General features: G+C 59.1%; 1 protein-coding gene across 4 annotated transcripts in view; it reads right to left on the bottom strand.

The window, feature by feature from the left end:
* Positions 1-23,354, bottom strand: part of AACS (acetoacetyl-CoA synthetase) — a 63,220-nt gene extending 39,866 nt beyond the window's left edge. For all 4 annotated transcript variants that reach the window (XM_042962027.1, XM_042962031.1, XM_042962028.1 and 1 more), the window contains exons 1-7: positions 23,167-23,354; positions 16,975-17,078; positions 15,491-15,611; positions 8,035-8,148; positions 4,915-5,012; positions 964-1,078; positions 684-765 (exon numbers count right to left, since the gene is read on the bottom strand). In XM_042962027.1, coding sequence (XP_042817961.1) covers positions 684-765; positions 964-1,078; positions 4,915-5,012; positions 8,035-8,148; positions 15,491-15,611; positions 16,975-17,078; positions 23,167-23,299 — 767 coding nt within the window. In that variant the 5' untranslated portion in view covers positions 23,300-23,354. The remainder of the gene's footprint in view (positions 1-683; positions 766-963; positions 1,079-4,914; positions 5,013-8,034; positions 8,149-15,490; positions 15,612-16,974; positions 17,079-23,166) is intronic.
* Between the last annotated feature and the right edge of the window lie 1,447 nt (positions 23,355-24,801).

The following is a 24,801-nucleotide window of genomic DNA, read 5'->3' on the forward strand; positions in this document are numbered from 1 at the left end:
AGGCTCCTGCCAGGGCCCCACACGGGGCTAGAGGGAGAGGTCCGCCCATACAGGTAAACACACCTGGCGGCTGAACTCTCCCCACAGCTGTTTCAAGGAGGAGGAAAGGGGTACAGCACCAAGAATCTGGAGACAACCCATGACCCCCTTCCTAACTCCTAGTCCAAACTAACCCGCTCACAATACCATTTGCTACTTAGGGTGCGTGTTGCACCAGCTTATAAATGTCAGAGGAACAGAGGAAGACACTCCTAGCGATAAGGACAAAAATCGGTTCCGGAAGGGAAATTTACGTATGTGTGCACATTCAGGTGTGCGTACAGATGCAGTCACATACATATACGTGTGCATGCACCTGCGGGCACGCGCGTACGTTCATGTCCATTGAGTCGGGGAGCGGGGCTTGACCTCCCACTGGGAAGGGACGGCAGAGAGAAAGTATTCCTGGGGCTGTTCTGATCCTACGTGGCTCTGTGGCTTGGGGAATTCACTCTGGGGCCTCAGGTGCCCCTCTACAGGAGTGATTTTTCTTTTTAATTTTGAAGTTGAGAGCCCCCCAGATGCCCCTACGAGAAGTGATTTTTAACTGAAACCTGCACTGCTAAAATGAATGAGTCACAGAATCGACTTCCCGGGGGGACTCCCAGTAGGCTCCACACGGACGCAGCGATCCGCTGGCTTACCTATTTGGAATCTTGGAAATGTCTATCTTCTCTCTTGAGGCGAGGTATGGAATCAGCACCACCCTTTCCAAGTCTGGGAGTCCTGGAGGAGGCGGGGGGCGGGGGGGAGCGCAGGCTCGCTGAACGACACACGCCGCGGATGTGCTTCCCGCCCAGCGTGACACAACCGAGAGATGGGGGCTTCCCGGGGTTTGGCCGCTCGCGGTCCAGGGGCCCTCGTGCCTCCCCTCTCCGCACCCCGCCCCAGCCCTGCCGGCCCCCACTCGGCCGAGCCACGCACCTCTGACCACCTGCTGCAGCTTCTCCGTGTGGCTGAACTCCTTGCCGTTGTACCTGACCGCCTCCACGGAGAAGATGAGCTTGGGCTGGATCTGAGAGAAGCGGTCCAGAACACCCTGGAAGGGGAAGGGAAGGTCGTCGCCATCAGTCACGCCAAAGGCAAAAACCTTAAGCAACCCACGCGACCGCCTCGAGGGAAAGGAACCGTGCGACGTCGGGGCACCAGGCGCGTTCCTGCGACCCCGCCAACCCGTGGCCCATACAGAAAACCGAGCAAGCCACGACTGGCCCCTGAGAAATGAACGTCACTTTGAGGAAAGGGTCAACGTAGACTTACAGACGCGCTGAGACAGCACAGCACAAGTGTAGGAGACGGGGAACCTTCGGGGGGAGTATCTGCACCCCCAGGGAGACGCCCCACTTTGCGGAAAGAGCCCTGAATACAGCCCCTCCGGCACCTGGCGCACACGAAACGAGCTTCGCCGGCGTGTCCGTACCTTGGTCCCTCCTGATCTTCAGTTACGAGGTGCGCGAATCCTCCAAAAGGCACTTTCTGCCAACCAAACGCACGCCCCTACAAACGTGTATCCTCGTAAATAAGCCCCATTTCCAAGGCAGGCCCACCACGCACGGAGTCGGGTCCTGGCAAGCACACCTCTTTCTCTGAAAGCAGCACGCCTCCGTGTGGGTAATGACTCGTTTGGGACACTGACGTGGACAGACACGCTCACTACAACCGGAGTGTGAGCCCAGGGGCGACAGGGAAGCGCTCCCGGGTCCAGACCTCGGTGGAGCCCTCTTCATCCACAAGCACGGCACCTGGGGAGGCACCGCCCGGAACGGCGCTTCCGCCCAGGGCCAGAGCCCCACGATCGGCACCCGGGTCACTCCCAGGGCACAGGCAGTGACGCCAGGATTTCCCAAGAACATCCCGGTCTCTGACACCGCTGGGCGGCGGGAACCAGAAGGGAAAGGCACAAGGGCCAGGAGGTTCGTCAGCACAGGCAACGGCAAGAGTGATGCAGAGAATTCGGGAGAATCACCAGGAAAACCGTTCGGCTGACGACAGGCATAGTGGTGATGTAGAAACTCGATAGAGCAAGATACAGAGTGTTCTTAAACCTCAGGATTCTTTTTTTAAATTTTTTTTAGTGTTTATTTTTTTGAGAGAGAGACAGAGCACAAGTAGGGGAGGGGCAGAGAGAGAGGGAGACACAGAATCCGAAGCAGCTCCAGGCCCTGAGCTCTCGGCACAGAGCCCGACGCGGGGCTCGAACCGGTGAACCGTGAGATCATGACCCGAGCCGAGGTCGGACGCTCAACCGACTGAGCCACCCAGGCGCCCCTCAAAGCTCAGGATTCTAAGCGGGGCTGAGAGTTGCCGCTTTATGTGGGAAGAAAAGCTTTGCCAATAAAAATCCCAACACGCACTGAGCGCTCACCGTGCCAGGTGCCGCTCCGGCCTGCTCCAGGCATGCGCGCATCTGGCCTGCGCAGCCCCGGGAGCAAGGCAGTACTGTTCGCCCATGTCCTGGCGGAAGCGCAAGCAGGTTGAGCAACGGGGCCACAGTAACGAGCGGCCAATGGCAGAGCCGGGGCTGCAGGCCGGTGCTCTTAACCACGCGCGGCCTCTGGGAGAGACTAGCCTGAGCGACAAGGAAACCAAAGGGCAGCAGCAGAGAACAGGGCCGGGTCCCGGGCCGACTGAAGCAGGACCAGGAAGAGGCAGCGGGGGCTGGAGCCACGGAGCGGGAGGCGGTCCCCTCGGGGGCGGCCGCAGGAGCAGGTTCCACAGCGGGGCGGGAGGGGAGAGGCTGTCCCCAGGCAGAGGGCACCTCGGGAGACGCTCAGGGAACGGAAGGCCCGCGGGAGGGCCTCCGGTCGGGGAGGGGCTGCCGGAGTCGGGCTGCGGGCGCCCCGGAAGGCAGCAGAGACATCTCCGTGACACCCCGCGCCTCCCCTGCTCTCCCCTGCGCGAGGCGCAACACTCAGGATGGAAGGACCCAGCCCGCCAGGGACCCGGGCCTCACATGTCACAGAGCTCCCGGCCACGGTGACGGCCAACAGACAGCGAAGACCACAGTGTTTCAGAATCAGAGGTCTGGGTCCGGCCACGGACAGACCCAGAGGCCCCAGGGGAAGCCGTTGGCCCTGTCGCTTTCCGACCCCCCGGAGGGCTCTCCCCCGAGACTCAGGCCACAAGGCCAGAGAGAACTCCCAGAAGCCGCGAGCCGAAGCCCGGAGACGGCAGAGCCACGCTGCCATCTAGCGTGCAGCAGGGTCAGCAGCGCAGGCTGGAGAGCCATCTGCTGGGGACACGTGGCACGGGACGTGGCAACAGCAGAGTGGGAGGCGGCTGGACGCTGGCCCGCGTCCCAGCCTCCCACCCTGTACCCGGAGGCACAATGCACCCGCCTGGTGCCACCAGGAGCTCTGCTCTCCGTGAGGTCTCCGGGCTGGGGCTTCCTTCCAGCCCCAGAAGGCCACGACCACTGCCCTGTGCCACGCCCAGCTCTCCCAACACCTTCGTGACCGGCTCAAAACACCCACATCACTTTTAAAGGCTGACACGCGGTGATTTCGGGGGGCGGTGAGCCGAGCGTGGCCCCAACCCCACGCAAGCATCCATTCTGCGGTCCCCGTGGGGCGACCGGGCACAGGCACAGGAAAGCCCCAGGAGGAAAACGACCGCCAAGCCGGGAGGTCCAGGCGGCCACCTGCTTCCCGAACTCGGCAGAGCCCGGTCCTCGCCGCAGCCCCAGCCGGCCACTTCACTGCCCCCGCGCCTCCGCACAGCATGGGGCAGAGGAGACCTACTTGGACCACCTTTACCAGAACAGCAGGCCTCGAGGTAGACGCGAGTCCCAAGCTCGTACCCGAAAACCAGCCCTGCGGCCGAGACCAGCCCGACCACAGGGCGCCGAGCTCGAACGTCACCAGCGGCTGAAGCCGGAGCCGAGGTGCGCCAATGTCGCCTCGCGGGCCCAGCCTCCTGTGCTCATTCCACGGCCCTCTCTTCCCACCGTCCCTGTTTCGCACAGGAGGGTAAACTGCTCGCCCAGGGGTGCAGGGTCGGCAAAGTCGGGACAGCCTCAGCCGCTAAGCTGTGCTGGCCGGTGCCCGGAACAGGGGCCGGGCCAGGAGCGAAGCACCTGATGCCATGGAGAGTGGCCGGGGTCCCGGATGCCCACCGTGTCCCCTAACTGGGGTGTGTCCTCATGGCTCCCAAGGGACCCACATCGCCGAGGCTCTGCAAGCAGGAAAGGCCCCGGGCCGGCGAGGGGAGGCCCCGGGGAAGTCCTGTTCTGCCGCCACTTCCTTCTCCACAGCGGGGCTGAGCACGCGCCTCCTGCCCCTGCCTGGGCCCCTCTGGCGGCTTGCACCCTGGGTCCTTGGTCCCCTCGGCTCCGCAGAGATAAAGAGGCCCACCCTCTTCCCGCGCAGAGCACAGATCCAAAGTAAGAGATCAGAAACGGCAGGGAAAGACCCAAGCGCCAGGAGACCTCGGGGGAGCCTCTGTGAGCAAACCCAGATGGCGGTCTGCAGAACAGAAACATCAGAAAGTCTCCTGCGGTCACGAGTGCAGAGATGACCAGACACCTCCCGTGAGATCCCCAGCGCCATCTGCCACACGAGGACGGGACATTAGCAACGCCAGAAAAGAGGAGGGTTCGTTGGTGTGTAGATTTAAAACCAAGGCTCGGCTCACTCTGGATCCTTCTCTCCCATCGTTCCGGTGTCACCGGCCAGTGAGACAGGAGGCCGTCGTGACATCGTCTCCTTCCCGGCCTGCCAGTCCTGGGCCACAGCTGCCCACGCCCCTGCCCAAGACGCCGGGTGGGCAGAGCCCTCCCCTTGGGAAATCACACAGGAATGTTTCCGTGGCCAGTGGCCGCACCCCCCAGGGCACTCAGGGGCACACGGGCGCCCCTCACTGGGGACCCCAACTCACGTTCACACCGAAGTCTGGGGACGTGGAGCTCCAGATGGCACCGATGCTCGCTGCAGCCAGCATGGCCTCCACGGCATGCACACCATTGGGTAAATAACCTGTCATCGGGCACAGGGAGAAAGCCTCGGGTTCAGGGTACGTGCGATGCAGTGGACTACCAAAAGGGACCTCTGAGAGCCAGGCAAGCAGTGGGGAGAGCAGCTGGCTTTGACCAGCCCAAGGAGCATGGCCAGCCCCACCCCATCCCAGCTGCCCTGACATCCCCGTTCAGACGGCCCCACCGCTTACCCCCAGCCTGTCCACTCCTTACAGCCACCCCCTCCAACCCATACTAACCAGAATGATCCCCACAGCCCTGCATGATCCGGCCCTGGCCTCCTCTTCCGCCGCTCTGCCTCCTTCTCCAGTTTTCCAGTTGTTCTAAGCTCCTCCTGCCCCAGGGCCTTTGCACAGGCTCTCTGGTCTGCCTGAACACTCTTCCACACACACCAGTTGTTCTAAACTCCTCCTGCCCCGGAGCCTTTGCACAGGATGTCCGTTCTGCCTCAATACTCTTTCACACACAGCAGCCTTCCTGACTCTGCAAATTCATTATTTAACTCTTAATGTAAATGAGACTTTCTCAGAGACGCCTTCTCCGAGGCCCCCCGATAAACTCAGATTCCCTGGCCGGTCCCCACAAAGCACACTCTATTTTTCCGTCACCAAATTTACCATGATAATCACCTGCATCTGATAATATAACTGTCAATTTCACAGCTGGTTCCCACAGGAGGGCAGGGACTTTGCCTGTCTTGTCCTTTCCTTTACCAAACGCCTTTTACCATGCCCTGCATATCAAGGCCCTGAGATATGGGTGCGCTGGCTGGTGGATGGACGGATAAATAGACAGACAGGTGGACAGACGGAAGGGGGAAGGAGAGGCAATAAGGGAATCGAGCAGGAGTCAAGAGACCCGGAAAAGCCTGGAAGGAACACAGCAGAGGCAAGAGGCTGGGCTGTAATGACAACAGACGCAGAGCAACTTTGGGGCCACAGGGACTCCGGTCAATTAGACAGATGGTCCTAAATGTCCTGGAGGAAAGGAGCAGACACACAAGGCACTGGGGAGCAGGGGCCGTGGCCCAATGCCGCCCCCGCACGGCCCCCAGGCGACCACAGAAGCCCCGCAGTCCCGGCACCCGGGGCTCTGAGCCTGTACAGCTCTCTCCCTGCTTCCTCCCCCAAGGTGCTCCACTCTCCCCTTCTTCAAGTTCGCTGTACCTCCCTGGCAGCCAGCCAGGAGCGCCCCCAAAGGGCGAGGCTCAGCCGGGGATGCGCCCAGCATCTGGCACAGGCAGGCCTGCGGTCTCCTGAGTTTACCATGTAAACTGCAATGTCCCCGGGGCAGGGCAGGACCCACGCCCGGGGGGGGCCGCACACCCAGGCTTGGTGCCACGGCAGTGAGCACGCGTCACGGACAAGAGAAACCCACGAGAGCAGCCCCGACGGGTGTCTGAAGCCCCTCAAGCATCTTCCCGCGTCCTCCTCCCCCGTCAGGAGTCATTCCCTGGTGCCCTCTTCCGGGAACCACAGCCCCCAGTCCTGGAACTGTGGTCGGGTCAAGTTAGTGGCCAGGCTGAGACCCTCACGAGCATGGGTCACCAGGCACCCGCATGAGTTTGCACAGTCGGGACATCGCCCACGAAAGCACGGCCCGGAGGGGGTCTCGACCGTCTTCCCCAACACACCCTGGTCTCCACTTCTCCTTCTCTCGGAAAATGTTTGCTTCAAAAAGAGACTTGTTTTAACGAAAATGGGAGGAAAGGGAACACTTAGAGGGAAGAAAAAACCAGAGGCAATAAGAACCTTCCGAATTCCTTTTCTAGACCTCGAAAGGGTGGCTTTACACCGGGGGAAGAGCCACAGATATGGAGGCTTCAAGCACACGTCCCTGCTACGACTAGGGCCCCACGCTCACACACACTCACCCACAAGAGCCCGTCACACACCCACCGTGCCCCGGCCGCCCTGCGGACAGAGACGCGGCCGTGCACAGAGGACACAGCCCCTGTCCTCCAGCGGGAGGACAGATAGACGGACACACGCACACGCACGCAAACGATCCCAAGATTTCAGATGGGTGATGAGGACCACAAAGGAACATAAAGCAGGCTGCGTGCAGGAAGGGCCGACGGTTTCCCGTGGGACAGCAGGGACCTCGCTGAAGCGTGCGAACCCCGGAGGTCAGTACAGCCCATCCAGGGCCGAGACAGGGGGCGATGGCTGCGGTGGCCCCCGTCTGCTTCCTTCCCAGTCAACTGACACGCGAGCAGGGCCTCCGTGCCCAGCTGCCATGGGAGGAGACACGGGGTACAGCCCTTACTCGGTTTACAATGATAAGGCCGCCCTCTTAGCAAACACGCTGAATGCCCACTTGCGGTGAGTTCCCCCAGGAGAGGCGGCTTCTCCCACTGCCACCTGCCCTGTGGCCCTGTCCCACGGCCATGGGGGTGGGGAGGCAGACCAGCACCCCGGACACCCCGCCGGCTCGAGGATAAGTCCTCTTATCTCCCCCTGTTTGCCCTGGGGGCACGCCCACCCACATCTAAATTAACTAAAGGTCCTTGGGGCGGAGAACAGGTCCACATACAGGCCCGGAAACCTTCCCCAGGAGTCAAGGTGAAAGGAAAACTGTAAGAAAACACCTGAATGTGCTCGGTGGGAAATCAAGACTCACTGCCAGATGCAGAGAGAACAAAGGAAGGCAGGAACTGGGGAGGGGGCCGGGGAGGGAGAGGGAGCCAGGCCCCCCTTTGCCCTCTGGAGACACCAACCTTGGTTCCTTCTGGAAGGAGGGCCCCTGCCTGCCCTACCACCTGTGGTGCACGCCCAGCCCACCGTGCTCCTGTCACCCCTGCAGGTGCCCTGCCTCATGAACCTCCGGGCCTTTGCACAGGCTGTCCCTGCCCTCTCGGGGCACCATGACCTTCCTTGGCCATCTGTCCTCCACCAAGCGTGGATCGCTGAGGTCCTACAGGGTTGCTCGCAATCTGCCATTGTCCAAAAGTCGCCTCAACCTTCCAAGCTGGTCACTCCACCTCGTCTCTCCCCCAAACCACAAGAGCCCAAAACACTTACCAACGACCCGGTCTCCTTGTTTCACACCCATTTTCCTCATTGCTGCTGCAAACAAAGCCACCTGCTGCCGCAACTCTTCAAAAGTCACCTTCACAATTTCCTCTTTGCCTTCCCCTGGGAAGAGAACAGGGACACACAGTGGAGACGAGCCGAACAGAAAAGTTCTGAGTCGTAGACTCGTCCAAACATAGGTTAGAAATGTGTCACACATCAGGGCGCCTGGGGGGCTCAGTCGGTCAAGCGTCCGACTTAGGCTCAGGTCATGATCTCACGGTCTGTGAGTTCGAGCCCCGCGTCGGGCTCTGTGCTGACAGCTCAGAGCCTGGAGCCTGCTTCGGATTCTGTGCCTCCCTCTCTCTCTGCCCCTCTTCTGCTCACACGCTCTCTCTTTCTCAAAAATAAACATTAAAAAAAAAAAAATGTTTTCTCTCAAACTACATAAATTTGCATTTAAAATTTTAAAAAAATGTTTTTTTAAATCATGTTTAAAAAAAAAAAAAAGTCGCACGGACACAGGTTTACTCAACTTCCCGGGACGTGCATGTGGCAGTCAGCGGAGGACAGAAAAATGATCAAGCTCACTGTGGAAGACAGGTCCGTGACAAGGGTGAGATATGAATTTCCACCTAACAGACGGTGATGACAGGAAGACGGTGTGCTCGCCGGCCTCCGCGGCGGCCCCCAGTGAGCCCCGCCCCCCGTGCTGGTGCTCTCATGCGGGTCCCCCCACACCGAAGGGGCTCCGAGCCGGGTGAGCGACAGGGCACTGGAGACAACGGGGACCTGTGAGCCTTGGTCACAGAAGACACGGCCGCTCCCACCCCGCTCCCTCTGGGGGAATCCAGCTGCCGTGTTGTGAGGACACTCAGGCAGCCCCCGAGAGGCCCACGCGGGGGGAAACTGAGGCCTCCCGCCGGCAGCCACGGCAGTGCCCCATCTTGGACCTGGACCCGCCCGCCTCGGTCAGTCCTTCGGATGACGCAGCACCCGCCAACGTCCTTGCCGCAACTTCGTGAGAGGCTCCCGAGCCAGAACCCCCCAGCGAAGCCACTTCTGAACGTGCAACCCACAGAAACCGTGAGATGCTCTGTTCGCCATCTGCGGCCGCGGTTTTCGGGAAATTTGCTCCACGGCGACAGGAAATGAACACAGCCGACAGTCGATGTTGCGTGGCTGTGGGAAAACTATCTGGCTGTACTTTCCACGTGGAAGAGGTGAATCCCGGCCGTTATCTTTGACGCAGACACGTTACTCCTGACTGCCAACTGCTGTTCGATTCTGCCGCACGGGGCATCTCCCTTCCAAAGTGAAGAAATGTCCTGACTTCTGTCTGGTGTCGACCTGGCTTCTGCCATCTCCTTAAAGTTACCTACGCCCGCCCCTGGTTCTTCTCCCCCCTCGCCAGGCGCCCTTCGAAGTCCCTCCCCCGTGCTCCCCTCCCCCCTCCCAGATCATTTCTGAGCCTGTAAAAATACTCAGCAACCTGAAACCCACTGTTTGGAGACACAGCGTGCTGCACCCGCGGCTGTTCTCGGAACTCCAACACGGACGGAACGGACGCACGCTGTTGCGCTCTGCTCGCTGGAGCGCCAAGGGCCCGGCGCACGCCCGCCTTTGGTGGCACCTCCTGGCCTCGGCAGGGACCATCCCTGGGAGGGACGGACTCGGCGGAGAATGCCGGAGCAAACTCCACCCCGCACGGAGCAGCCGCACGCAGCCGGCAGAGGAGGAACAAACCAGGAAAACACGCAGAAAGTGAAACACAGTTGTCTTGAAATCCCCAAGCCAATAACCAGCCGATCTAGGACCCTGCTTAAGAAAGTACCCCACTGGGGGGCCGGCGTGGCTCCGTCCGTTAAGCGTCTGATTCTTGGTTTCAGCTCGGGTCATGAGCTCACGGTTCATGGGATCGAGCCCGACGTCGGGTTCCACACTGATGGTGCAGAGCCTGCTGGGGATTCTCTCCCTCTCTTTGCCCCTCCCTCCCGCGAATGCGGGTCTCTCTCTCTCTCAAGATAAATAAACTTAAAAAAAACCAAAGGTACCCTATTTATAAACTAAATATGATCCCTGGCTTGAGGGCATTTGTTTGCCCCGCAAATACAAGAGGGAGCTCCTTAATGGAAGACGTTCACGTATTTAAAGGGAAGGGGTGGGCAGGAGAGGGGGGTGGGGGTGGGCAGGAGAGGGGAGTGGGGGAGAGGGTGAAACGGACACAGCACACCCAAAATTACAACCATGCCTCCCTAACCCACCTCAACACGGAGCTAGGCTTAAGAAAAAAGGGGCTGGGTTCAGCCAGTGCACACGAGAGGAGCGGGGCGTGGGGGGGGGGGGGGGCTGGGAAGAGAGAGCGAACGAAAGTGCACGGCCAGTTCAGTCAAACCCAGCCACCCAGAAGACTGGCGTGTTTCACCACCACCTTCACTGCTCTTCGGTTCTGTTTTTCCAAAAGATTCACGTCTGACCTTTCCCGCTTTCCAGAGGGGGAAACCAGGACCTCGTGCGGTGCCCGAGACCTTGGGTGAAAGTACAGACACACCCAATGAGAGCAGGAAAAGAAGATGAGAGACCCAGGTTCCCACTCCTCAGGCTTCAGGCTCGTAAGAGGCGCTGAGCGGTGTTTACAAAGGGACCCCGGCACCCGGGGCAGGACAGCCCTCGAAGGGTCTCTTAGGACACACAGGACGCGAAGTCTCCGCTCGGTGGAATGTTCTGGGACAGAGAAAGGGTCGCTGACGCCAGCCGCGGTGAGGATGGGCTTTGAAACCTCGAGGCCGAGGGAGAGGCCAGACCCGAAAGGCCACGCCGTGTGTGACCCCCGCCTCCGCGAAGCGTCCAGACGGGCAAACCCGTGGACACGGGAGAGAGCCAAGGGTGCCAGGGGCTGGGTCGGGGGTTCCCTCGGGGTGACAGGGCGGACGGACTCAGACAGGGCTGGTGGCTGACAACGCAGTGCATAGCTCAACGCCACAACGCGTGCGGCGTGAGGGTGAGGGCGGGGACGGCTTGCGTGGCTCGTGTCCCGCCTGAGGAAGGTCCTCTCCCCCCGCCTCCGCTGCCCTCTGCACCGAGCGCCTCCAGCAACCCTGTGGCGTTCTGCTGTGACGCATCGCACGAGTGGCTCGCTACCGACATCCTGTTTCCCCTCGAGGGTAAGGGGCCCAGGCAAACGCCCTCCCTCATTCCTTTTTTTTTTTTTTTTTAATGTTTATTTATTTTTTTTTTTTTAATTTTTTTTTCAACATTTATTTATTTTTGGGACAGAGAGAGACAGAGCATGAACGGGGGAGGGGCAGAGAGAGAGAGGGAGACACAGAATCGGAAACAGGCTCCAGGCTCTGAGCCATCAGCCCAGAGCCTGACGCGGGGCTCGAACTCACGGACTGCGAGATCGTGACCTGGCTGAAGTCGGACGCCCAACCGACTGCGCCACCCAGGCGCCCCAATGTTTATTTATTTTTGAGACAGAGAGAGACAGAGCATGAACAGGGTAGGGCCAGAGAGAGGGGGACACACAGAATCTGAAACAGGCTCCAGGCTCTGAGCTGTCAGCATAGAGCTCGACGCGGGGCTCGAACCCACGGACCGCGAGATCACAACCTGAGCTGAAGTCAGATGTTTAACCAACTGAGCCACCCAGGCGCCCCCTCCCTCATTCCTTGTAGAAAGCGAGGACCCGGCGGGCCGCTTTCTATCAGAGCCCGCCTGCGTCCAACACGCCTACCCTAGGGAACACCGCAGCCTGGCCCGGCCCGCCTTAGACGTGCTCCGAACACGGACGGGAGCCTCCGGGTGGGCACAGTCACCCACCACAAAGCCAAGCCTGTTTTATAACGAGGTGTTGACAGTCGCGTGTAATTGACTGAATCCTGTACCGCCAGTGACAAACAGGACGGCCGCGTGGGTGCAGGCGGCGGTCCGGGAGCTGCAGCCGCTGCCCAGCATCACGAGAGAGGACGGGGACACAGACGGCTGGCCCGGGACACGGCGAAGGCAATATTCCAAGCACGATTCCTGCTGAAGGTACACTGCTTCCACCCCGTCGCAAAGTCGGACACTATCAAGCTGAACCATCCTGTCAGGGATCGCCTATACGTTTTTTATTTCTTGTTTGCCTCCCCGGAAAGTCAGCCCCTCGAGAGCAGGGGACCCTGTCCATCCCGTTCAACACCACGTCCGCAGCACCTTGCGCTGAGGAGACATTTGAGACCGAGGTGAGAACAAGCGAGAGAATGAACGGATGGACACGCAAACACCTCCCGGAAGACGAAGGGAGAGATGCCAGGCCTGGTGTAGCTTCCCTGAGGCCACTATGCACTCGGCCCAAAGTGCATCCGGGCTGAGCAGGGAGCAGAGTAAAAGGCACAGCCCGAAGACGACATAAAGACAAGGCTCTGTGGTTCTTATCCAACAACGTGCATCAGAAGCGACAGGGGGCTTAAAGTCATATGGAAGCCTGGGTACCGTCCCTGGGAGATGTGCTTAAGAAGCCACAGCAGGAACGGAACAGCCAGGATTCTAATTTTTTTTTTAATTTTTTTTTTTCATTTATTTTTGAGAGACAGAGTGTAAGCGGGGGAGGGGCACAGAGAGAAGGCGAGGCAGAATCCGAAGCAGGCTCCGGGCTCCCAGCTGTCAGCACAGAGCCCGACGCGGGGCTCGAACTCACAAACCGTGAGACCTTGACCGGAGCCAAAGTCGGACGCTTAACCGACTGAGCCACCCAGGTGCCCCTGGACAGCCAGGATTTTAAAAGCCACGCGGGGGGGGATTTCAGAGGTACAACCTCCACTGAGAGCCACTGACGCTTCCTGTGGCAAGGTCTGCCGTATGCCCACGCATCGTGTTCGCTCGCTTCAACCCTACGATATTCCTGAAGGCCGTGCTATCAGCCTCTCCACATGACAGAGGCAGAAACAGACCCAGACACGCTAAGAGGCGGGCCCAAGGTCGCACAGCCACTAGACCTCACCCACCCCTACTTCGGGCACTGAAACGGCGGACAGAGCACGGTTATCGGACTTTGGGCACCACCGCTGACTACAAACAAGGAACGCTGCTACAGGCCAGGGCGCCGGCATCCGCAGGGACTGAGAGCAGGCAGCAGGACACGAGGCTGGGGCAGGTGGTGGCAGAGGGCGCAGCTCTCCGGCCCCCCCCCCCAGGCATGGGCCGAGCGTCCCACACACACGGACAGCTCGAGAGCAGCGGGTTTCGGTGCCGTCTCGAAACCGAAGCCGTGAGTCACCAACACCAAAGGGCCAATGGCGTTTAGTCTGTGCGGAAGCCCTATTTCCTCACGACACGGCAGCACACGTGTGGAAAATGGGTAAATAAGGGCCGTCCGGGGGGCTCGGTCAGTTAAGCGTTTGACCCTTGATTTCAGCTCAGGCCCTGATGGTTGGTGGGTTCGAGCCCCACACTGGGCTTTGGCACTCTCTCTCGCCCCCATGAGTACGCTCTCTTTCTCTCAAGATAAATAAACTTTAAAAAATAAATAAAATGGGTAAATAAAGCTTAATTACTCAAAGGAGACAAATGTAGTCACCTGGAAAATTCGTTATGTAAAACACCTCAAACCCTACCAATAGCACATAATTCAATGTCACTTTTTACCAAAATTCAGATTTACCAAAAACCTAATTAATTAGAAGACTAACCGCAGTGTCTCCTTACTAAGAAAACCCCTAGTGGGGCACCTGGGTGGCTCAGTCAGTTGAGCGTCCGACTTCGGCTCAGGTCATGATCTCACAGTCCGTGAGTTCGAGCCCCGCGTCGGGCTCTGGGCTGACAGCTCGGAGCCTGGAGCCTGTTTCGGATTCTGTGTCTCCCTCTCTCTGACCCTCCCCCGTTCATGCTCTGTCTCTCTCTGTCTCAAAAATAAATAAAAACATTAAAAAAAAATTTTTTTAACTTTATTTTAAAAGAAAAAGATTGTAGCTGTAGTTCCCTCACCAACTGTCCAGGTGACTCTGAGCTGGTTACTTAGTATTACGTGTCTCAATTTCTCCCCTAAAACATCATCACACGACCGTCCCCTCCCCTTCCCAGGGATAAGAAAAAGTCAATAAAGGTCTTTTTTTTTTTTTTTAAAGAGAGAGCACACAAGTGGGGGACATGGGGGAGAGGGGGAGACAGAGAATCCCAAGCAGGCTCCACACTCAGCACGGAGCCCGCCGTGGGGCTCAATCCCACGTCCCTGGGTCATGACCTGGGCCAAAATCAAGAGTCAGACACTTAACCAACTGGGCCACCCAGGCGCCCCTCAACAGAAGTCTTAATGACGTCGGAAAGGTGCCAAGAGTGGCCACTGCAGAAGACAGTATGGAGGTTCCTCAGAAAATTAAACATAGGGGGCGCCCGCGTAGCTCGGTCGGTTAAGCATCTGACTCTTGATCGCGGCTCGGGTCATGATCTCACAGCTCATGGGTTCAAGCCCGGCAACGGGCTCTGCACCTGCCTGGGATTCTGTCTCTCCTTCCCTCTGTCCCTGTGTCTCCCACTTGTGCTCTCTCTCTCTTGCTCTCTCAAAGTAAATAAATAAACATAAAAAATTTAAAAAAGCGGGGAGGGGCTGTACCTGGGTGGCTCAGTCGGTTAAGTGTCTGACTTTGGCTCGGGTCATGATCTCACGGTTTGTGAGTTCGAGCCCCGCGTCGGGCTCTGTGCTGACGGCTCGGAGCCTGGAGCCTGTTTCGGATTCTGTGTCTCCCTCTCTCTCTCTGACCCTCCCCCGTTCATCCTCTGTCTCTCTCACTCTTTCTCAAAAATAAAGATTTAAAAAAGTATTTTTTAATTAAAAAAAAGAAAATTAAACACCGAATCACCACATGATCCACTTCTGGATGTATATCCAAGAGAATCCAAAGCGGGACCTCGGGGAGCTATTTACACACCCATGTTCATTGTAGCCTTCCTCCCGACAGCCAGGACGTGGGAGCACCCCAAGAGCCCACTCACAGAGCAACGGACAAACAAAATGTGAGGCATCCCTACAAGGAAATATTATGCAGCCGTAAAGAAGAAGGAAATCCCATCACACCTGACTACCTGGCTGGACTTTGAGCTTAGGATTCTCTCTCGCTCTCTCTCTGCCCCTCCCCTGCTCTCTATCTCAAAACGAAAAAATAAATCTGAATCCTTCTTTAAAAATGGTTAAAATGGTACACTTAACGTTACGCGTTTTTTTGCCACAATAAAAAAGGGAGGAGGAAAAAAGGTGCCAAGACACTGGAGACACACGCTGCAGTCTGTGAATGTTTCAGAGCGTCTCTCACCACGCAGCCCTCTGGGTGGGTGGCCCCGAGGGCACTAAAGGAGGAAAATCCTGGAAACCAATTTGACAGTCAACTTCATATATTGAAAAAAAAAATAAAAATAAAAACAAAAATAAAATAGGTTAAAATAAGTAAATAAATAAAGGAGGAAAACCCAAGTCGCTGTCGGGACTCACTCGCAGCATAGAGGGCGACTTTGTCGTTCTCCTCGTGGCGCAGGAGGTTTTCCGCATAGTTTAGCCGGCTGCCTCTGAACCACTCAGGGACGTCCGCGATCCCTTTTGAGGTGTCCACAACCTACAGGAGAGGACGGCAAACGCGCACGATGAGATCCACACGGGAATAAACAAAAGACACTCTGCTTCCCAGGAAGCCCGCTAACCCGGCCCAAAGCATCATCAAATCGTTCCGTGGACTGAACACCGAACTGGCCTACAGACTTGAAACTGAAAAGAGATCAGCGCCCTCTAAGTAACTGGGAAGAAGTTACACACCAAAGTTGCCAAGAGAGGTAATCTTAAGCGTTCTCACCACAAAGAGAAAGCAGGCGAGATGGTGGGCGTGTTAATTTCCACAATGTATCCGTACAGCAAATCATCACGCTGGATGCTTTAAATATATACAGTTTCATTGTTAATTATTCCTCAATAAAGTTGGAAAAAAAAAGAGGGACAGTCAGGTCAAGCATCCGACTTCGGCTCAGGTCATGATCTCACAGTTTGTGAGTTCGAGCCCCGCGTCGGGCTCTGTGCTGACGGCTCGGAGCCTGGAGCCTGCTTCAGATTCTGCATCTCCCTCTCTCTCTGCCCCTCCCCTGCTTGCACTCTGTCTCCCTCAAAAATAAATAAACATTAAAAAAAAATTTTTAGGAAATTCATGCCAAAGGGAAAACAGCATCCCCAGTAACGTACTCTTTCAACAAATACTTACGAAGCACCTACTTTATGAGAGCCGCTGACAAAAAGGGAATAAGACAGATGTGGCACCTGCCGAATGTCCCAGGCTCCGAGCAGACACACGGAAAACCAGGAGATGGCGATGGCATGCGCCTGCCCCTCCCACAATTTCCCCGACCTGGGTCCCTCACCTCCTTCCTCGAAGGGCTCAAACCTCGACTTTCCTCCCCAAGTGCCGACAGATGAATCTTTCAGGATGGTTCACCCCACCATCAAACCCGATAAATTAAACTTTGAGGAACAGGAGACCCCCTTTCCCCAGATATTCACTGACTGACAGCATAAGGAGTCGTAAAGGTCCCTAAACTCCAGGCTTAAGAAACGATAAACCTCATGGCGTAAATGGATTTAATAGCACCACGAACTGGGCACTAAAATGGTGAAGGTGGTAAATTTTGTGGCGTGTATCTTACCACGGTTAAAAATTTTTTAATAAAATAAAAACGAAACGATGTCCTGCCACGTAGGGTGGCCCGCGTTCCCAGGACGGGGCCTGGGGTCCACGCATCACGGAGTCTAGAACGCACGCTCTCCGTGGCATCTGTGACCTCAACCCAACTTTCTGCCAACTCTCTAGAACAATGATTTTCTCCCCATTGGTGTGAGGCTTGGAAAGAAGATAGGACTCAGTGTCCCCAAAAACAAACACTTCATTTTGGACCACAACCACAAGAAGACAGTGTGTGTGCAAAGTGTCTACTCACCTCATCATACATGCGGGAGGAGATGATTCCACTGAATTTCCAGAACTTGGCCCAAAAGTCTGAATAGGATTCAACCGACCAGTGGTATAAGTCATCATAATTTTCTAAAAAGAAAACAAAACGGCACATAGCTCAAGTAACGCTTCGAAAGCCTTAGCAGTTCAGCAAGGAGATGGCCACACCTAAGGAGTCACAGGTTTGTCAGAGGCAGCTGATGGGAAACGGTCTGGGGGCGGCGGCGTATCCTAATTTTCACCAGAGCAAACCTACCACCGCTGGCCCCTAACACGAACAAAAGCATGAGGCGCTGACTTCATACCCTGACTGGCAGTGCCTGAGAACATGGGCTCCGGAGCCAGAAGGCCTGACTTCAAATCCCGCCTTGGCCACGTGCTAGCCGTGCGACCCTGTGGAAGCTACTTAAGCACGCCGTATCTCGGTCTCCCCATCTGTCAAGTGGAGACGGTTCACGGCACCCCCTCTTCGTGGGGCTGTTGGGAGAACTCCAACGAACCCAGGCACGAGATGCTAGAACGGGGCCTTGGACGTAGCCGGAGCTACGTTAAGCCTGCTATTATACCACACGAAATGAGGAAAGCCCCATCTGACAGATTTCAGGTCCCAGAAATGCGACCAGAAGCTCGGTGATGACCTCACATGCGGGTAACAGTGACTTTGGAACAGGCGAAGCGTGTGCGTCTGAACAGAGACTCCGTACGTGAGTAGATACATCCCCCTCTCTCTTTTCTACGCAAACGGAAGCAGGTTCTTCCCACCAGGTTCTGATCCTGAGACCCTGGGCAAGTCCCTTGCCCTCACTGGGCGTTTTCAATCTCCACGTATTCCCAGCAGGCTACACGTCCCCATGCTGGTGCTCCTGGGACAGAGAGGTGCCCAGCAGGCATCAGGAAGAGGAAAACGGGGCATATGAGGCAATGGCCAGGCTGAAATCTCTCAGTGCCATCAAGGCCTAAGGGTCTTCACTGCTCCCAGTCCGGGGGGGCACGGAGGGGGGGACACAATGATCCCCGCCCGTCGGCAACGCCCCTTCCCACTGAGGCGTCCAGAACTGTCCTCGGGCACGCGGGACTCTGGAGCAGGAGGAAGAGACGTGTCCGGAGAGCAGGGCAGGCTGCGGGAGGCGGGGGCGGCCCTGGCAGCAAGGGCAGGCTGGGGACGCCGGGGGGAAGCCTAGAGCCCAGGCGAAGAACAGGGAGTGAGTGGTACAGCGTCCCCTCTGCAGCGGAGCGGAGAAGGATCCCCCGGATGAGGGGGGGAGAGTCAGCACAGAGACCACACAGCGAGCAGGGACCAGGGGCTTTAGAGCAGTCCGGGTTCGTGGCAGTGAGGCCTCCCCCCCCCCACCACCCGCCCCCTGCCTCCAAGCCCCGGGAGGCCTGCCCTCCAGTCCCGCCCCATCGAGTCAAGCCGGGGGCCACAGACCAGGTCAACCAGGCATGTGGGGGGAAAAGCAGCAGGGATGGCCTGTCTGGAACTCTGGGGCCGGCCCTGACTCTGGAGACCATGCGTGGGGACCTGAGGGAGGCCACTGTGCCTCTCTGGGCTCAGTGTCCTTACAGGTCACCTGGAAATTGACTGAAGAAGAGCACGGATCCTCCCGTGACAGTGGGGAGTTAACCCTGCGCTCCGGGCTGGGCTGGACGGCTGCGTCCGAGTCTCGGCCCCGCCACTTACTGCACAGGGACCCTGGGCAAGCTGTGCCACCTCTCTGAGCCTCGGCATTCTCACCTGCAAAATGGGGATAACAACAATGACCCCCGAGGACCAACAGAGCCTGGCTTCAAGACACAGGCTCCGGAGCTCAACCATCCGGGTCCAGGTCCTGCCGCTTTCCGTGTGAGCTCAGACAAGTGAACAACCCTCTCTGGGCCTCACCGTCCCCTCCATAAGTCGTCCTCCGTGACTTGTCACGGTCACTGCGAAGACCGAATGAGTCAAAACACACAAAGCACTGAGAGACCACAGCTTGGCAGAGGGAAAGGACCTGGTGCGCCAGCCATCGTCGTCCCTGCCCGTCACCTCGCAGGAGCAGGACACGCGGCAGGCTACCCGGCAGCGTGGGACGGGCTAGGATGTCGGGACAGGGCCATGCCAGCACAGGGACGCGTTCATGAGTAGGAGACGCCGGGCTCGCGGGCCAGGAGGAGGGCAGCGCGGGCCCAGGGAGGTTCTGGCAGAGGGAGCCTCCGCCTGCCCTCAGCAGGGAAGCTGGGCTAGTCCGCAGGGCCCCCGGTTCCATTTCCTCCCGGGCCTTTCTGTTCGATGTCACGCCTGCCCTCACCAGTGGCCGAGGCTCCCAGCTCCGAGAGCTCCCCCAGGCCGACACAAGAGACGGACGGAGGCCCGACCCCGGGGCCTGCACCGAAAGCGAGCCCGTCGGCAAGCGAGGCTCTGGCAGCATCCGGAGGGAGGAAGATGCCACCCGCCTGCCGATGCGGGGGACGAGTGGTCTCGACGGCACCCTAACATGACGAGGGCCCCAGAGGACAGCAGGGGGATGCGTGCCTCTCGGGGGGAGCTCGTCCTCGTGGACGACCCAGCCAAGTCCTGAGGGACGAGTCGTCAGCCAGGCCGGGCCCTGTGGCTTCTACCCACACCCCACTCGCAGCCTGTGCTCCCGAGGCCCAGATCGCCTACCACAGGCACGTCTGGTTCAGTCTGCACGACGTTCACAAAGAGGCCGAAGTAGCTGCCAACGTACTAAAATCCCAGTTTTCAAACGAAATGCGGGGTTTGCGCCTTCTCCTGAGAAACGAGAACGGCTGGCTGTGGCTGGCCAGGGGCTCCCGCCTCCGGCACTCACATCCCCATGCTGTCCCCGCCCCACGAGGGGCAGGGGCCTGTGTCACCAACAGGATATTATGCAAATGACCAAGAGTGACTTCTGAGACTGGGTCCTAACAGCCACTGCAGCTCCTGCCTGGCTCTCCTGGGCCCCTAACCTAAGGCACCGTCACGCCACATAGCGACAAGCAGCTACAGAGCCGGGTGACAGCTGCCCCCCCCACCCCCACCCCCCGCCCTCACCCACACGCGAGAGGCAACGTCACCCGGCGGATGGTCATGACTCTGGAAACAGACAACAGGCCCGCCACTCACGGCTGCAGCATCCCGACCAAGACCTGTGTTTGCCCACCCGGGAAATGGGTACCAGCACCCGCCGGGCCAGGGCTCCGCGGGTTAGGTCAGGGGATGCACGCCCACTGAGAGCCGACTATCACCCTTCCCTGCGTAGGCATCGGCTCTGAAAGTCACCCCCTCTTCCCGTCCACCCAGGAGAACTCGGACCAGCCTGCACCTCCGAGTCTCCGCTCACGACCGGACAGCCCAGCACACAGTGAACCGCTCGGGAGCCGACGGCGGGCCGTCCCTACTCTGACGCTCCCTTGGCACGCCCGTTCTGCACGAGCTCTCTCCCCCAGCCGCCCGTGAGCGGTTTGAGAGTCGGGACCAAGCCTTCCATTTGCGGGCAAAGGCCATCCCGGCCGCCCGAAGGCTGCCGTGATCTGCGGCTTGTGGCACACAGAAAGGCACTCGGCACGGTCCACCGAAGGAGCGCGCACTTGAAAGCGGGTGTCGCTCCCCTGCTTCCGGAGGGCCGGTACCCGCGGCGTGCCTCCTGGGGTCTCTCACACGCACACATGCTGGGCTGCAGCCGCAGGCTGTCCACAGGACGTCTACAACCCCCCCCCCCACCCCGAGGTCCACGCGGGCGTGTGCGGAGTCCTCAGGTGAGGTCGGCTGGGAGCAGTCACAGGAACCAACCGACCCGCGGCCCTGGGAGTCGGAAAGAATACGGGACCCCGCCAAGGCCCCGCCCAACCTCACGCCAGCCCTGGGCTGGGCTCGTGGAGAGGCGGCCAGGCTGGAGAAGGCCGCCCTCCCGCCCACCCCTCCTCGGGGACTGAGCACAGCTGCAGCCACCCACGAGGATGTGTCCCTTGCTCTCCCTGCACATGTGGGCACAGCACTCTGCTCAACACCGCGTGCCAGCTACACACAAAACACTGGGGGCGCAGAAGATACAAATTCAAGGCTATAGTCCTTAAAGCGATTAGAATGCTCACAAGTTAATGAAAAAGTGAGGCAGGATGAAAGTCCAAATTACACGCGCCTGGAGAGCGGAGAAGGAGAAAATACTCGATGACAGTAATCAAAGAGGAGGAAACATCTGAGACGAATCTTAAAGCCCAGAAGTCCAGGGCCAGGCCTCTGGAAGGGCGAGAAGAGCAGGCTGGCTTAGCCATCAGGAGCAGAAGAGGACAAAAAGACAGACGCCAAGCTCTAAACCACCCCCAGACCAAGAGACGAACCCCACCGGGGCCAGCTCGTTGCCACCACGTGGGGATACAGGCCCGGCAACACAGGCCTTTAGGTTTTCAAAAGAAGATGGAAATTTCGCTTTTCCTGCGTGTCTCCCAGTGTGTGAGCCGCCCAAGTGAAGTCCTAAGTCCACGGCGCCAATCTGGCCCCGGGCACCCCCCTCCCCCCCCCCACCAGCCCGGAGCAGGCCAACTGGGAGCTGCCAGTGCCCGGTGGTGTTTACACAGCAACCCGCAGGCCAGGTGCAAGTGACCACGGGGCCGGATCACCTCCTGCCACCCTCGCACCACCACCCACTGACGCCGGCCCTCTCATCGTGCCCATTCTACAGACGGGGAAAGTCTGTAAAGAGGCTTGGGAAGATCAAGTGAGTTTCTCTTAATCACGCAGCCGGTAAATGGTGGAGCCAGTTCAGAATCCAGGCCGTCAGGTTAGATGGGTCTCACCCACGCACAACCCATGTGCGGCGGTTTCCTAGGGTGGCAGGGCTGGCTCGCCACGGGAGAGTTTGTTACTGCTGGCAGAGGAGACGCCGACGGGATGGAGGCGAGAACGCAGAACGAGGTTCCACCCCCAGCTCTTTGGAGCCTCGTCTGTTCGCCCCAGCCCGACACACGGTCACTTACCAGCTACGCCCTGAAAGGCCCCGGAGGAATAAGCCACATCTGTCTCCAAGGTGCTCCCTGTCTAGTGTGCAGGAGAGAGGGGCGCGACAGGGCTGGGTCTGCCAAGGACAGGGGCTCAGCGGAAGCTAGGACACCCATCGCGCTGTGGGGGACACGAAGCTGCCAGGCGGCCCTGTGTGCAATTCCATGGTCAACAAGGGGCCGTTGTGAACTCGCAGCCAAGGAGTGAAAAGTCAGACCTGTGCTCCGGGAAAGCAAGCAGGGTGCACCGAAGGGAGGAGGGAGGAAAAGCAGGAAGCAGGAAACCCAGCCAACGTTCAGGGCAGAGGGAACAAGGGCCCCAGGAAAAGGGGGGCACGTAAGGAGGCAGCGACTCCCCTAGGCAGAGCAGGCCTCTGTGTCTGTGACAAGGACTGAGAACACGGATGTGATGCCACCAGCAAAAACACAGGAGCCTCAGAAGCCAGCTGAGCTGCAGGGAGGCCCAGGCCAGAGTGCTTCCGACCCAGGAAAAGGGCCTGGTGCGCCCAGCCCAAACCCAGCCAGGTGGTTTCTGAGAGCCGGGGTGGCGCCTGGATGGCAGGCCTGGGACTGGGTTCTGCTGGGGCCTGGGAATGCCAACAGGCGGAGAAGGAGTCCCGCCCTAACCCCAAAGGTTCCTCCCTGACCATCCTTCTCCCAGGAGCCTGAATGCCAGCCACACTGGCCTTTTAGTAAGGGGGGTGGGGGGGGGGTTAGGACGAGACAGCAGGTGCTACTGGCTGGTGAGTGACCCCCACACACCCAGGAGAAGAGCCACAAGTCAGAAAGACCCTACATCCTACGTCTGGAAGGAAGCCCCCCCCCCCCCCACCAGGCCAGAGTGCAAGACCCCAGGGAGCGCCTGGCCTAACGAGGGATCTCTCAGTGCCCCCAGGTTCCAAGGCCGGGGGGCTGGGGGACCCTCCCAGGGACGCAGATGCCACAGTCAGGAGTCCCACCCCCCCCCCCCGGAAAGGGGGTCCCCACTTCCAGGGGCTCCTCCACGCCCCCCAAGAAGGAGACTGGAAATCAGGAGACCCCTCCAACAGCTAGGAGGGGCCCTGCCAGGAACGCCCGGGAGAAGGGGGCGCCCCGGTCCCCAGGAGCGGGCCCCTCTCCGAGGGGGAGCCGGGTTTCTGGAGGGCCCTGGCCCCGGGGACGGGGTGGCCGGGGAGCCCCCGGGCCGCGCGCCCGCACTCACCCAGCGCCAGGCCGCAGGCAGCGCCCACGGCCGCCCGGAAGCGGTCCATCTGCGTGTTCTTCTTGCCGTCAGGCTCCCACATCACCTGGCACTCCAGGATCTCCTCCCCGCCGGCTCGCGGCTGCTTGGACATGGCTGCGGCGGGGGCTGCGCGGGGACGGGCACGGGGACGCGGAGCGGCACCGGGACCGGGCCGGGGGGGGGGGGGGGTCTGCAGGCGCGGCGGCGGGGTCCGAAGGCAGCTGCCGGGCGGCGGCGAGGACGGCGAGCGCGGCGAGACTGAGGGCGGCGCGGCCGCCGCCTGCGGGATCCCCGGCCGGCCCCGCCCCCCGGAGGGCCCGCCCCTCGCAGGCCACGCCCCCCCGCGTGTAACCCTCCGCGGGCGCCGAGCCTCGCAAAGGAGTACGCGCCGCCACGCCCAGCGGCCTCCGGGTCTCGAACCCGCGCGTGCTGTGGGTGGGGCTGCGCAGGCGCGTTGCCCCCGGGCTCCTAGTCCTCACCTGCGGCGGGAAGGGGTTGAAGCCGCGCGGGAGGGCAGAGGTCGTGGGCCGCTGGCTCGTTCTGTGTTCGGTCGCTATTGATTTGTTCCTCCTGCAGATATTGACCGAGCGCCCGCTGGGCACCAGGCACGGAGCGGGGCTTTGCGGTTACAGCAGCGAATGGAGCAAAGTTCCTGCCCTGTGTCAACAGAAGGGGGGGCGGGGAATATATCACATTACGTCAAACATAACATACTGTAGACGGTAGAACACATAGTGTACCAATGAGTGTCATCTAGATGATAAGTATACGGTTATTCGTATAATACAAAGTATTAAGTACTATGGAAAGAAACAAAGCAGGGAAGGCTGGAGAGCACTGGTGGAGGAGTGTTTCTATTTCAATGGGGTTGTCAGGGGGTCCCTGGGCGGCTCGGTAGGTTGAGCATCGGACTCTTGGTTCCGCTCAGGTCGTGATCTGGCGGTTTCATGGGTTCGAGTCCCACGTGGGGCTCTGCGCTGGCAGCGTGGAGCCTGCTTGGGATTCTCTCCGTCTCCCTCTCTGCCTCTGCCCCACCCCGAATCACGCTCTCTGTCTCCAAGTAAACAAATAAATAAATAAATAGGGTTGTCAGGGAAGGGCCCCTTGAAAACGTGACCACTACCGTTGACTTGAAGCAGGTGAGGGAGTAATGAGCTATTCAGTCTCTGGGGGAAAGTTTCCAGGCAGCGATGACAGCACGTGCTAAGGCCCTGAGGTAGGAGTGCCGGGTGGGGTTAGAGAGCTACTCGAGTGCCCGGTGTTTTTCTTTGACTTGAGAGATCTGGGGTAGGAGACAAAGTCAATGGAGAGGGGGCAGCACAGGTGGCTCCTGGGGACCACTGAGGCCTGGCTTTTACCACGGGTGAGACGAGACCGCTGGGAAGAGGGACATGTTGAGCTGAGGGGCTGCTGAGCTGAGACTAGTCTTCAGGGAGCAAGTATATAGGCAGGAAACCAGTTAGGATGATGCTGAGACAGATGATGGTGACTGAGCCAGGTGGCAGGTGTGGAAATGGAGAGACAGATGGGACCTGGGACATACTTTGAAGGTTTATTTCTTGGACTCCTTCCTGTATGCTGGTTAGCACGGTGCGAGGGACCTCACCATACTCC

The sequence above is a fragment of the Panthera tigris genome, chromosome D3, assembly GCF_018350195.1.
Source record: "Panthera tigris isolate Pti1 chromosome D3, P.tigris_Pti1_mat1.1, whole genome shotgun sequence".
Classification (NCBI taxonomy): Eukaryota; Metazoa; Chordata; class Mammalia; order Carnivora; family Felidae; genus Panthera; species Panthera tigris.